Source organism: Bos mutus, chromosome X (assembly GCF_027580195.1).
Source record: "Bos mutus isolate GX-2022 chromosome X, NWIPB_WYAK_1.1, whole genome shotgun sequence".
In the NCBI taxonomy this organism is placed as follows: Eukaryota; Metazoa; Chordata; class Mammalia; order Artiodactyla; family Bovidae; genus Bos; species Bos mutus.
In genome coordinates this window covers 28,380,066-28,393,742 of record NC_091646.1, presented here as the reverse complement: position 1 = coordinate 28,393,742, position 13,677 = coordinate 28,380,066, and the positions used below count along the sequence as shown (strand labels likewise).

General features: G+C 50.7%; 1 protein-coding gene and 1 non-coding gene across 4 annotated transcripts in view; one reads left to right on the top strand and one right to left on the bottom strand.

Moving 5' to 3' along the window:
- The window catches only part of SEPTIN6 (septin 6), a 161,630-nt gene that overhangs the window by 69,332 nt on the left and 78,621 nt on the right, over positions 1–13,677 (bottom strand). The window contains exons 1-2 of one of the 3 annotated variants that reach the window (XM_070366411.1): positions 5,290–5,459; positions 4,336–4,438 (exon numbers count right to left, since the gene is read on the bottom strand). The exons of 1 other annotated variant lie outside the window; for it this stretch is intronic. In XM_070366411.1, the coding sequence (XP_070222512.1) occupies positions 4,336–4,365 (30 nt within the window). In that variant the 5' untranslated portion in view covers positions 4,366–4,438; positions 5,290–5,459. Of the gene's footprint in view, positions 1–4,335; positions 4,571–5,289; positions 5,460–13,677 lie in introns of those variants that run through there. One more of the 3 variants, XM_070366410.1, reaches the window with a different exon arrangement.
- Positions 10,419–10,545, top strand: LOC138986563 (small nucleolar RNA SNORA40). The gene has a single exon (XR_011463376.1). It is a non-coding gene; the product is annotated as a small nucleolar RNA SNORA40 (small nucleolar RNA).

The window sequence follows — 13,677 nt, the reverse complement described above, 5'->3', positions numbered from 1 at the left end:
ACTTAGATTCATGAAATTTTACTATTTGGGGCCACGCAAGTTTTCTTCAGTGCTGTACTTGCATATGCTGTATTTGCAGAGATATGGGTGAATGTTACAGTTTTCCTCTCCCTGCTTGGGGTAGAATATGACTTTTAGTTGGAGGTGGTAGAGATGGCTGAGGCAGGGCACTGCAATGGGCATCAAGGTTAAGTGTCATTTGATAGCAAGACCAGAGTGCAGCCACCTGTAGGTGGTACCCTGGCAGCATTAGGCCCGGCAAGCTCTTTCTTAGGGAGAAAGACCATTATCTGGCTGCCACTGAAGGAAAGTATCATTGTCCACATCCTGGGATTGGTTCATATCAGAATCAGTAAGCCCTACTTCCTATGGGCCAGCACTTATAGGCTGGACCCTAAAAAGCAACATTGAAAGAAACAACTCAGTGCAAGAGCCAGCAGCTGTGGCCTCTGGTGCCTTCCTAGTTACCCTGGACAAGACATGGAACCTCGCAGTGTGTGTGTGTGTTTGTGTGTATATACATATCAGTTCAATTCAGTCACTCAGTTGTGTCCGTCTCTTGTGACGCAGTGTGTGTGTGTGTGTGTGTGTGTGTGTGTGTAAACATACCAGTTTGGTTTAGTCGCTTAGTCATGTCTGACTCTGCGACCCCATGGACTGCAGCACGACAGGCTTCCCTGTCCATCACCAACTCCTGGAGCTTGCTCAGACTCATATCCATCAAGTTGGTGATGCCATCCAACCATCTCATCCTCTGTCATCCCTTTCTCCTGCCTTCAGTCTTTCCCAGCATCACGGTCTCTTCCAATGTGTCAGTTCTTCACATCAGGTGGCTAAAATATTGGAGTTTCAGCTTCAGCATCAGTCCTTTCAATGAATATTCAGGACTGATCTCCTGTAGGATGGACTGGTTGGATCTCCTTGCTGTCTAAGGGACTCTCAAGAGTCTTCTCCAACACCACAGTTCAAAAGCATCAATTCTTCAGGGCTCGGCTTTCTTTATGGTCCAACTCGCACATTCATACATGACTACTGGAAAACCCACAGCTTTGACTAGATGGACTAAAGTCAATAAAGACTTTAAGAAAATAGTCTACATAAAAATAAAAATAAACCCTTAAAATATATTTGTGTGTATATAGTCTAGTGGTTTTCCCAACTTTATTCAGACTTATATTGAAGAAAGTACGGAAAACCACTAGACCATATATAAACATATTTTTAAGGGTTTTTTATGTAAACCGTTTTCTTAAAGTCTTTACTGACTTTGTTACAATATTGCTTCTGGGTTTTTCTTTTTTATGTTTTGGTTTTTTGGCCGAGAGGCAGGCGGGATCTTAGCTCCCCAATCAGGGGTCAAACCCACATCCCCTGCACCGGAAGACAAAGTGTTACCCACCGGACCACCAGGGAAGTCCCATTAGAGTATATATTAATAGTAGCCCAAGCCACATCACAGGCAGGGGCTGGAGATGGGAACATCCCAAGAATCTTCTGTACTTCTCGAATTATTTCCCCATGTACACAATTAGTCTCTCCAACTAGACTAGAATAAGTGTAAAAGCCAGGAAGTACGTCTATTACTTTTTTTAGTATCCTTGACCAGGGCTAGCCATAGTGCTGGACACTTATTAGTCAATCAAATAAACCCTGTGGACACGATAAACAAACAGTTTTGTCACAAAGAATCTTTACGGTGTTCATTCAAATAGGGTGGGGTTGTGTTATGGACACAAAAGCTGAGCTTTCAAGTTGCATGTGTGCACAAATAAGGGTCCTACCCAGGAACTCTAAGGTCTGTTTTTGTCACTAATGATGTTATCCTACAAGCCAGAGTGACCCTCAACTGACTCGGGAGAGGCCAGCCCATCCCTCACACACACCAGAGCGCTACTTGCATGGCACTGTATCTCAGAGCTCATTAAAAAGAACTCCTAGGCTAGGCACACTTAGGTTTATACTCTAGTCTTCTTTTCCCAAACCCCAAATATGCCTTTGCTGAAAGAAACAATCAGCAACCAGACGTCCAAGGTCTCCCAAGTTAATTGCATCTTCCCCTGGTGAATTACAACTTCTTACAGACACAAAGGCAAGCAGAGAGACAAATGACACAGAAACAAGAGCTTCACTGACTGGGGGAGGAGGGGGGCCTGGAGAGTGACGTCAGTTTTCCCAGCAACCCATTTATCACGATAACAAGGTCTCAAGGGCTCTGGCTGCTCTTTCAGCTTCAGGATCTGGCATACAATTTTGTTCTTCGTTGTAGAGTAAGGCAAGGCCACCCAGAGCAAACTGGAACCAAGCAGAGCAATCCAAGTGGCCCTAAACCAACCCCCTCCATTTTTAGAACAAAGGGGATCTTTGGGTAGCCCCAGGTGAAACACAACCTTCTGGAAGGTTCCGCTTTGCTACATCTGCCCTGCAACCCTGATTCAGGCTAGAGGGACTGGTGAGAGAGTATGGGCAGGTCAGTGCAAATTCATTAGCGGACAAGAAAAATCATTAGCGTCCTTCTTGGTCACTAAGGATGGAGCAAGTGTAATCTAGGGGACTAAATCTTCTCCTTAAGGCATGCCATCGCTAAAATAGAGGAGCAGAAAGGCACTGAGGGAGCCTTCAAAACACTAATGCAATACATATTAGAGTGCCAATCTTGGGGAGAAAAGAATTCTCTCAAACGCCATTATCACAGAGCATGGTCTCCCAAGGACTCCTAGTCCTTCCACACCCTGAATGCCTAAAGAACTCCAGGCTGGGGTCTTGCAGGGCAGTAGGGGAGGATCCAAAGAAATCACCTTGCCCTTCCCAACAGGAACAAGACGGTGGAATAAACTTAGCCGTATCCTGTAGAAAAAAATACTACCAGATTCTGGATGCAGATTTTGAAAACAAATCAATTTCAATTACACCAAATACCTAGAGGCTATATATATTTTTTTGCACTAGAATTGCATTGCATGGACTATTTCCCTAAATAAGTATGACCCTGTGTGTGTGTGTGTTTCAGAAATTTTCATCAAGTAGTACGGATGTTTACTGTCATGGAATCTGACCTAGCTCTACTTCAGTATCCTTCCTCACTTCAGGGTACTGGTAACTGTGGGCTTCTTAGAAATCCCAGACACTCAGGGAGGAATAGAAAGGCCAGGTTGTTCCCTCAAGTGGAAACATTCCCCTCCCTTTGCAACGAAACTTCTGGTCTAAAAAAACAAACATGGAGCCTCAGGTCACTTCAGTATAATTTCTCTGCACATCCCAGGCTAGAAAACTTCAGTTCGTTAAACGAAGATTTTTTTTTTTCCAGAGTCGGCTGCCAACAAAAAGAGAGAGACAGCATCGCTTTTGCAAGCGTCACACTTATTTTCCTGAGTCCCATGACAAGAAGGCAGCGCCACAGGTTTTGGCACACACGCCCAGTCACACCGAACTCGCACCGGAGACAGATCCCACCACCCCCAGGGTCCCGCAAAACCCGGGTCAGGTGTCAGAAACGCGCCAAAATACGCAGCCAGCCAGCACCTACAGGCCAGCGGACTGCAGCCCACACAGACGCACAAATGAGACCCAGAGGCACACAGCACAAGCAGACTGGGAGAGAAGCGTCCGGACCCAGAGACACGCACCAGGGAGCTGAGTACACTCCCAGAAACAGGCGGACGCATCAAGGGTCACAGACAAGCTGGGCACCGGCGTGGTCCGCCCGGGGAGGCACGAGTGCGCGCGCACGCACTCACACGCACAGTGATACACACACACACACACACACACACACACACACACGCAGTCACATATGTAATGCATATGGAAAAACCCTACCCCAGCCAGTCACCTCCCCGCCCCCCTCACCACTCGCCGCCTCCTGCCCCAGGCTCACCCCAGCCCCACGCCCCTCTGGCTGAGGAAGCCCGGGTCCCGGCGCGTGGCGGGGTGCTGGGGCGCGGCCCGGCCCCCCGAGGGAGCGAGGCCAGGGTGCCGGGGACCCGAAGGGCCCGGCGGCTCCTGCGGCCATTCATTCGGCAACGCCCCAGCGGCGGGGCCGCAGCTGCAGCGAGGGCGGCGGCGGCGCCGGCTGCAGCTCTTGGGCAATGCAAGTTCAGCCGCCGGCCTGCAGCCTGGACCAGTCCCCCCGCCTCCCCCACCCGCCCGCCACCACGGTTCTCGGGGACGGAAGGCTGGGGGACTGAGTCGCTGACCCTAGGAGCAGAAGTCCTGCCGCGCCCGGTCTCCTGGATGGTGCCCACTGCCCCTCCTTGCGGCGGTGGTGACGGCGGCCAGGTCTCCTCGGCTCTTCCGAGGCCCCCGGCCCCGAGGCTGGCACCCAAGCCCCGCACTCACCACCTGGCGAGCTATATCGGTCGCTGCCATCGTTCCTGCGTCCGCCAGGGCTGCCACGGGCGCCGCCGCAACGGGAGCTAGAGCACAGGAAACAGCGGAGCTCCTCCGACAAAGAGAAAGTGTTACACTTTGGGCGCAACCAAGTCCGGCGGGGGGAGGTGCAAGGGAGGGGCCCCTTCGCTGCTGCTCCAACCCCGACCTCTCCTCTATCGCCCACCCCCTCGGAAGTGGGGTGCGGCGTGGGGGTGGATTTAACGCGCCGCTTCCCTCTCCTGCGAGCAGGGTTCCAGCTCTCCCTGCAACCTCAGTTGTAGGCCTGTGCGAAGGGAGGCGGGGGCTCCCCTCGGTGACCCAGTCCTTTGCCCGCCCCCCCGCCACTGGGCTCTGTGGTACGTCCCGACCTCTGCTGAATTGTCACACCCCCCTGCTCTCGCCTTACATCCCTGAGTCCCCAGACCCCTGAGGCTGGAAGGGAGCCCCCGCCCCTACCCCCCGGCGCGCACCGCTCGGCGGCTGACCCCTGCGGTCCTTCTCTTCCTCCTCCCTGCATCCCGGACCCCCTTTTTCTCCCCACCGAAATCCCAGGGTGCTTGGAGGGGAGCGGCCGCCGCTGGAGTCTCGCTGCTCCACCACACCTCCCCCACCCCGGCCCTGGAGGGCTGCTGAGGCCGGTGGGGGACCGGGAGGGAGAGAGCTATGGCAGGTGCCGCTTCCCAGCAGAGCTTAGAAAGGGGGCGGTTGGGGGAAGCCGCACTGCGGGCCCCGCAACTGAGATGTGACATGCGGTGTCCGAGGCCAGGGGTCCTGACACGAAACGCCCCTTCTGCCCTGGGGTTTCCACGCCTCGGGTGCTGTGGGCTGTCATTTCCGAGCTCACCACCGTTGGGTCCCGCGCCTCCTCTCCCCACCGAGCCCTAGGCGATCGGCTTGTGAGCGGAGGCTCGGACGACTTACTCCCCTGTAGAGCCTGGACCGCTGGCAACTCTCAGAGGAGGGGCCGGGGGCTGAAATCCCAGCTCCGTGGAGCGGAATTTCGCCGAGGGACGCGGAGCAGCCTCCGGGGGCTCTGTCCCGCCCCCTGATTTCCCCTTAACCTTGGGTCAACCCGAGGCTAGGCGGCCGCAGTGAGCAGAGGGAGACCCTCCGAAGGCAGAGGCTCTGCCCGCCTGCTTTCCTTTTCCTCTCGGCCCTCCGTCGCCGCGGGTCTCCTCCCTTCCCCTCAGCACTTCTCCCTCTCTTCGGCCTGACGCCCCGCAATCCTTCTCCTGGCCGTGGACCCTGCTAGATCCCTGGCGTGTCCGAGGCCGGAGCGGGAGGGATCATCCACTCCACTCCTTAAAAGGGCAGGCGCCCTGGTCTCTGAGAGGGACTCGGATCCTCGGGTGGAACCCGGGACCGCGGGGGGAGACAGATCCCTGGGGGGAAGCCCGGCCGGAGAGGGGGCCGGGATGCGGCGTGGGAGCTGGCCCAAGGCGGGAGCGCCTGAGGTGGAGAGGAAGGAGGGAGGAAAAAAGAAAAACGGGAAGCACTGAGAGGGAGAAGGGACCCGACCCGGAGGCCCGCGCGTGGGGAAAAGGGCAGGCAGAGAAACTGGGGTGGCTATAGGAGGCGCTCCCATGGCCCTTGATTCCACCTGCCGGGACAGTGCGTGTCACACGGTCTCCGGAAGCTCTTCACCTGCGTGTGAACGTTGAGAACAACGACTCCGCAAAATGCATCCCCAGAGCCTACTTCGGGGCCTGGCATCCACCAAGCGCCCAATTAAGCATTTCCTGAACCGGCGGACAGAGGGTTTGGACTGGGGCGGGTACAGGAGAAGGAAGAGACACAATCCGGAGGTGGCTCTGTAGGGACAGAAAAGCAAGGCTCTGGAGGTGCCCATTGTGCGGGAGACCCAGGAGGGGCCGAAAGAGAAGAGCCTGGCGCAATCAGGGAACAGAACTAGGAAGCTCTGTGGACGGACAGCGCTGGCCGGAAGGGCAGATGGTGGTGGCAGAGAACCGGGGCGACTATCGTCACCGAGGCCCGTCAGGGCGCTGGGGCAGGGCCTGGGCGAGGCGCCAGGCCCTGTATTCGGGTGGCCGACACGTGCAGGACCAGGCTGGTATTTGCGGAACCGTCGTAAGGCTGGGCCGGGACCGGATGGGGGCGGGGAGCAGTGGGGGCGGGCGGCTCTCAGACCCGGTGTCTGGCCGGCAGACAGGTCTGCACTGCAAAGGCTGGGGCGTGGAGAGGCTGGAGGTCATTAACTCTGACCTGGATCTGCGGTTTGGTGGGTGGCGGGAGCCGAGCTGTACATTTGGAAAGCGGAGCTGAGAGCTGATACCCGCAGCGTCGGCGAGCAAGCGGAGTGCCCGGCGGAGCTGGACTGGCCGACTGCGGGGCTCCCTGGGAACCCTGCTGCCCACTTCCAACATCACCCCGCTCCCGCCTAAGCGCTCCTCGCCCACCAGAGCTCGAGGCATTTCCACCCGGCGCAGGCGCTACAGAAGCGCCGAAACCTTGGTGCCCCGCCCATATGCCCCCCCCCCCCCGACTGCCCTCCTGTCCCTAGGAACCCTCCCAACCTCGCGGAGGCCTCCGCCTCCAAAACAATGGCCCTCGCAGACTGGAATCAAGTGTGTAACTCAAGTCTCCCTCAACCCTCTGGTCTTTGAAAAACCTGCCACCTGCGGCTGCAAGCGCCTCAGGCTTCCGGGTTTCCGCGGGGTGCGGTGGGTGTTGATGTGTGAGTAGGTGTGCATTTGTCTGTCAGTGTGCATCCGCTGTGTCTGTGTGTCAAGGTGTGTCAATGTGTGTGTGTGTACAGGCATGTATTTACTGTTTTTTTTATCTGCTACCGTGTGTGTGTTTCAGTGAGTGCGTCTGTATCGATGTGTGTGTCAGTGTGTACTTCTGCTGTGTATTGGTATGTTTGAAAAGGTGTGCATGCCAGTGCTGCGTGTGTGTCTGTCAGTCTGTGCATGTCAATGTGAGGGTCAGTATGGGTGTGCGTATGTGTAGAGACGCTCTAGCTTACTACATTCTGGGCTTTACATTCCTTGCCTGACTCCATGCAGGGGGCCCATAACTGAATGCTATGGATTACCATCCTTATTTCAACGAAGAAGTGGGGGGAAGGGAAGGAGAACAAAGAAATTCGGAAATTCCCTGAGTTCTATCTCCCAGTCTTTGGTCCTGGGTCACTAGCCCAGACACAGGGCGGACACAAAGGGCTGAGGCAGGAGGGCTCACTAGTGGTCAGTCACTTCCTTGCATGTCTGTCCCTGTTGAGGTCTCGTGGACCCTCGGGACCCATGAACCTGTCTTCATGTTCAATGTATCCTCGCAGGGTCCCTTGGGCCCTGCACAGTTATCTGGCAGGTGCTCAATCAATGTTTGTTGAGTGAATGGATAAACGGAAGCATGTAAATGTGGTGTTTTCAGTGTTTCCACTGTCTTTAAGGAAGCTGGAGCAAGCAGCAACTTCCGCAGGCCAGCAGGTGACTGTCATTAACTTGCTAATGTTGTTTGTGGAACCAGACTCCCCATGGAGGGGAAATGGCCATCCCTGCTAGATAGGAGGGGGCCCTAATTAAAGCCAAGCTTTAGAAAGGTCACCCTGATGGCTGGGGAAGGGGGTGCTCAGACTGGATGGGGGAAGGGGTCAGGGATGTGGGGAGAGAGGGAGAAGAGGGCAGTGGAATGGAACTAAGAGCTCAGGAAAGGGCTTTGTCCTGAAACTGGCTTTGCGGAAGAAGAAAGGAGAGTCACGTTGCTCTAAAGTGGAGACGCCGATAATCATCTGAAAAATAAAATCAGAAAGTTGGAGAAAGAGGACAAGGTGAAGCAGAGGGAAAATGACCTGAGATTAACCAAATCAGACAATGCTGATAGAATCAGAAACTCAGTGAAGGGGCTAAGTCAGGAGGAAATAAGGATTCCTTTGTGCATCATTACCTCCTGCCTCTGGTTTGACATCAGTTTATTCCAGTAGTTCTCAAAAGGTGATTTTTGTCTAACAGTCTCTGTGTCACCTGGGAAGTTAGAAATGCAAACTCTCAGGCCCCAGCCTAGACAGACCTACCAAATCAACCTCGAGCACTGAGACCCAGTGACCTGTGTTTGAACAAGTCCTCCAAGGAATTCTCATTTATGCTAAAGTTTGAGAACCACTGGTTTATCTGAAATCTAGCCATGGATGGGACACAGGAGTGAGTAAAGTTTGGCAGGATATTGAGGGAAAATTCTGAAGCCTGGGCTGTCATACTAATGGCAGATCCTGGTGGATTACTCCAGTGGGCAGCATGAGAAGACAGTGCCTAGGCTGGAAAAGGAGTGCCATAAAACATGGAGAGGGAACCCTGTAGGCAGCTGGAAGTTTCTAAAGATAAACTTTGCTTCCTTTGAAATTTTACTCTTCATTTCACGAATACAACCTAAGCCCCCACTGCACGTCAGCCACTGTGCTCAGTGCCGGAGGACTCAAGAAAAATGGATGACAAGAACCTCTGTTGTGACCTGAGGTAGCCCCCTGGCCAGTTGCCAGCTCCACAAACAACCAGTAATGGGATAAGCGATCCAATCAGGCAGGGGCAAGATCTTGGGAAGGTAGACACCCAGAGAGGTGAGGGAAGGCAACTCAAAGACCCATTTGGGAACTTTCCTGGTGGTCCAGTGGTTAGGGCGTCACACTTCCACTGCAAGAGACGTGGGTTCACTCCCTGGTCTGCTGGGAGGACTAAGATCACACAAGCCACGCAGCATGGCCAAAAAGAAAAAAAAAAAAAAAGAGACCCATTTGGACTGAATCCTGAAGAAAGAGTAGTAGCTTATCTAGCCACCAAGGGGTAGGGTGAACAGTAGCAGAACACCATGTATAAATCACAGGAAAAGAAGGCAAGAACATTTAGGGAATTCCAACTCTTGGCCAGAGGGAATGGTAGAGGAGAGCACAGCAGTTGTAAATGAGGCTGAGAGAAACTGGCGTCAGAGCTTGAAGGGGCATGTTGGTCATGCCAAAGAGCTCAGCCTTTATGCCCCAGTGTCTGGAGTCTCAAGCTGTGCTCTCTAGGGCCAACACCTGCTCCATTCTGAAGCCAAGTGAGACGGATGCTCACAGTGAAAAAAATCAATTAATGGGTAGAAACTTTTCTATTTTAACTTTTTTTAACCATAAAGTTTTCTTCAGTCTTTGACAGATGCTCCCTCTTATCTGTGAGCAGGCAACAGAATGAATGAACATGTAGCGAAAGAATATTAAACAGACAGTCCCAGGACTGATCATGCTTAATTCAACAGTTTATTTCTTTTTTCATGGACATCTGTGCTTGTGGCTATGATTTTGTATCGCACTCACATTATGTAGATGTATTTTCTGCTAGCAGAAGTGTTCTTTTGAAAAGTGTTTGATTTCATATGGTGCCATGGAATATATCAATTATTTCCTGGCATTCTAGAAAGAATACCACAACTTCCAGCTGCCATGCCACCTGAACCAGCTGGAGAAACTGTCCCTTAGATGGTGAGGAGCCACCGAAGGGTTTAGAGGAGGGGAGCAGAATGAATGCATTTGCAATTTTGAAATTTCACTCTTGTTCCAGCTTGGGGAGGAGACTGGAGCAGAGAGTGATGAAAGCAGTTAAGACGCAGGAATTAACACACGGTTGTAGCAGTTCAGGCAAGAAATAATGGTGATAGTGACATGGGATTGGAGTGGAAGGGAGGGAACAGGGCACGCTTTAAAAAGGGCATCCATTATAAGGGCCTTGTGCACCACGTTAGAGATGCTAAGGTTTCATTCTCTAGAGAATAAGAGTCTTTGAAGAGTTTCTTGATGAATGGCTGCAGCAGAATCACCTGTCCTTCTTCTTATAGAAACAGAGGCCAAGAGGCCACCTCAGACCTGCCAAATCAGAACCTTTTTTTGGGAGGAGTATGGGTGTGTAAGAAGCTCTCCAGGCGGTTGTGAGGTGAATTACCACTGGAGAACCACTGCGTGATGGTTAGTGAGTGGCGGTATAGCAGTCAGATCTAGGTTTACACAGTGCACTCAAGACACCACGAGAAGAACTGATTGAATGAAGGCAAGAACAGAGACAGATAGCATTTGTGTTTGTTTTTGTTTAATTTGTGGACAAAGACTTACAGACAAGTGTGAAAGTAAATCCTCTTTTGCAACACACAACTCATTGTTCAGTATGAGTTTTGATACAGATAAGAAGGAACATGATCCGTAAAATGGGTGTGTATTGGTGAGCATAAAGATTGCTTCCAGGGCTGTAGAGTTAAATAAGCTTTTAAATTACCAGATGTATTGATCCTAGTACTCAGTTTTAATGTTGACATAAAACAAAGATGGGCTTCTTTTTTTAGGCTTTTATCTTCGGAATACAGTGTCTGGATTTTCCAAAGGTATTGGCATATCCCAATGATCTCTGTCAAGTTTTAGGGTGTGGTAACTTAGGAATTAATATGATTTGAACTTGATAAGTTTTTAGAGAACTAGACAGATCCCCGGAGAAGGCAATGGCACCCCACTCCAGTACACTTGCCTGGAAAATCCCATGGATGGAGGAGCCTGGTGGACTGCAGTCCATGGGGTCGCTAGGAGTCGGACACGACTGAGCGACTTCACTTTCTCTTTTCACTTTCATGCATTGGAGAAGGAAATGGCAACCCACTCCAGTGTTCTTGCCTGGAGAATCCCAGGGACGGGGGAGCCTGGTGGGCTGCCGTCTATGGGGTCGCACAGAGTCGGACACAACTGAAGTGACTTAGCATAGCATATCATAGACAGATCCCATCTCCTGACCCTAAACAGGATCCTATAGTAAACTGCTTGAGGAAATTGGATCTTGAAGATTACAGGTGGCAAACTTTGAAGTGCACTCTGTTGAAGATCAAAAAGGCCCAACTAAAACAACTATGGCAAGCATCACAGCTGTGGATTGAGCAGAACTTTTTGAAAGGGCTACGTTGAAGATGACAGCTTGGGAGGAGCTATGGTGATTGCCAGTGGAAAGAATCAGGATGTGTGAGAATCCTTAAAAATTTATTGACTTAAATAACTTTGCCTATGTTATGAATAGAAAGAAACCTTTGTGCAGAAAAAAAAAAAAAAAGAACAGAGACAGGGAGAGCAGTCAGGAGGCTACTGCCATGGTCCTAGGCTGACTTTCCGCATTGGGCAAGAGCCAGAACTCAAGAGAAGGTTCGGCTCACCACCCCCATCAGGGATACTAGTTATCCTTAGAAATTTACCTGTACACACCGTTTTAGACAAATGGTACAATTTTATATTTTCCCGAACAATTCTTGTTCGCCACAGTTAGTCCTCAGTGGTCTTCCCAGAGTCACAGAGTTTGCCTAAGATGTATAATCATGTAAAATGCATGATGTACCTACCAGGGCACTGCACTAGGCACTGGGAGAGGTAGAAAGAAACATGAGCTATGGCTTCTGTTCTGAGGGAAGTTCCTGTCTAACTGAGGAAACCAGATATATACGCACTAACAGTAAAATGTGCTGTGCTGTACTTGTGTTTAGTCGCTCAGTTGTGCCTGACTCTCTGCAACCCCATGGACTGTAGCCTGCCAGGCTCCTCTGTCTATGGGATTCTCCAGGCAAGAATACTGGAGTGGGTTGCCATGCCCTCCTCCAGGGCATCTTCCCCACCTGGGGATTGAACCTAGGTCTCCCGCATTGCAGGCAGATTCTTCACTATCTGGGCTACCAGGGAATAGTGAATACCAAATATGTCATAAGGCAGTAACCAAGATGCAGCATAGACAATGAATACCAATGCTCTGTTTCTTTTCTTTTTTGTTTTTGTTTTTTTCATGCCTCACAGCTTGTGGGATCTCAGTTCCCCTATCAGGGATTGAACCCAGCCCTGGAAGTGAAGGCAGCGAGTCATAACCACTGGACAGCCAAGGAATTCCCCCAGTGCTCGATTTCTTAACCTAGCAATGGTCACATGGGTGTTTGCTTTATAAGTATTGATTTTTGCTTTATCTTTCTGCTTTAGGAATGCTTCAAGATATGTGTTACATTTCATAAGATTAAAAAAAGATTTACTGCGCACCCTAGAGCCCAGGCTCCTCAACAAGAGAAGCCACTGCAATGAGAAGCTGGCACACTGCAGCTAGAGAGTAGGCCCCACTCACTGCAACTAAAGAAAGTCAGAGCACAGCAATGAAGACCCAGCACAGTCAAAAGTAAATAAGTAAATTCATCAGTTAATTAATTTTTAAATAAGTTTAAAAAGACAATAAGTTCTGTGAGTTGAATGATATTCACCAACAGCCCCTAGACATGGTACAGAATCTAGAGAAACAAGGTGTCTACCCAGTGACCTTTCAGTCTTCCGCAGATGAGCCACCAGCACTGCGAAAGGATTGAAATAAGCCACAGAAACAGAATCAAGATGGTAATGACACCTCAGTGAGATACGTGCTTCACCATCACCACCATTAGTCATTGGTTTCGGGAAGATCCCCTGGAGAAGGAAATGGCAGCCCACTCCAGTATTCTTGCCTGGAGAATCCCATGGATGGAGGAGCTTCGTGGGCTATAGTCCACAGGTCACAAAGAGTCGGACACGACTGAGCGACTTCACTTTCACTAAGGTGCAGCTTAATTTTTTTTAAATCATTCTGTCAATGCTTTGAAAACACTTTGGTTTAGTTTTGTATCCATACACAAGTGCATACACACACAGAGTATCTTATTCCAAAGAATATTTTATGGGTCAATAAACTGGGAATAGAACATCATTATCAAAAGAGAGGATTCAGATATGCTAAATCTAGTGGGTTGATATAATTGCTGTAATTAAGTTTTAAATAGGACTCTCAGCTTCCTGAAAGCCATAACAATGGGAGAAATACTGGTTGGCTTCATTTTGTGTGGGGTTTTTGTTTTTGTTTTTCTGGCCGTGCCAAGCAGCTTGTGGGATCTTAGTTCCCTGATCAGAGATTGAGCCTGCACCCTCCGTAGTGACAGAATGGAGTCCTAACCACTGGACCACCAGGAAATTGCTGTTTTATGTATTTTCTATACATAAGAATTATTAGCCTCACAAATATTAATAGAGTACCTGAAAAATGAAAGTGAAAGTGTTAGTTGCTCAGTTGTGTCTGACTCTTTGCGACCCCATGGACTGTAGCCCACCAGGCTCCTCTGTCCATGGAATTTTCCAGGCAAGAATACTGGATGGAGTGAGTAGCCACTCACTTCTCTAGGGGATCTTCCCAGCCCAGGTATCGAACCTGGGCCTCCTGCAGGGCAGGCAGATTCTTTACCATCTGAGCTACCAGAGTACCTACTATATGCCAAGTCTTAGACTAGGTGCCGGAGATC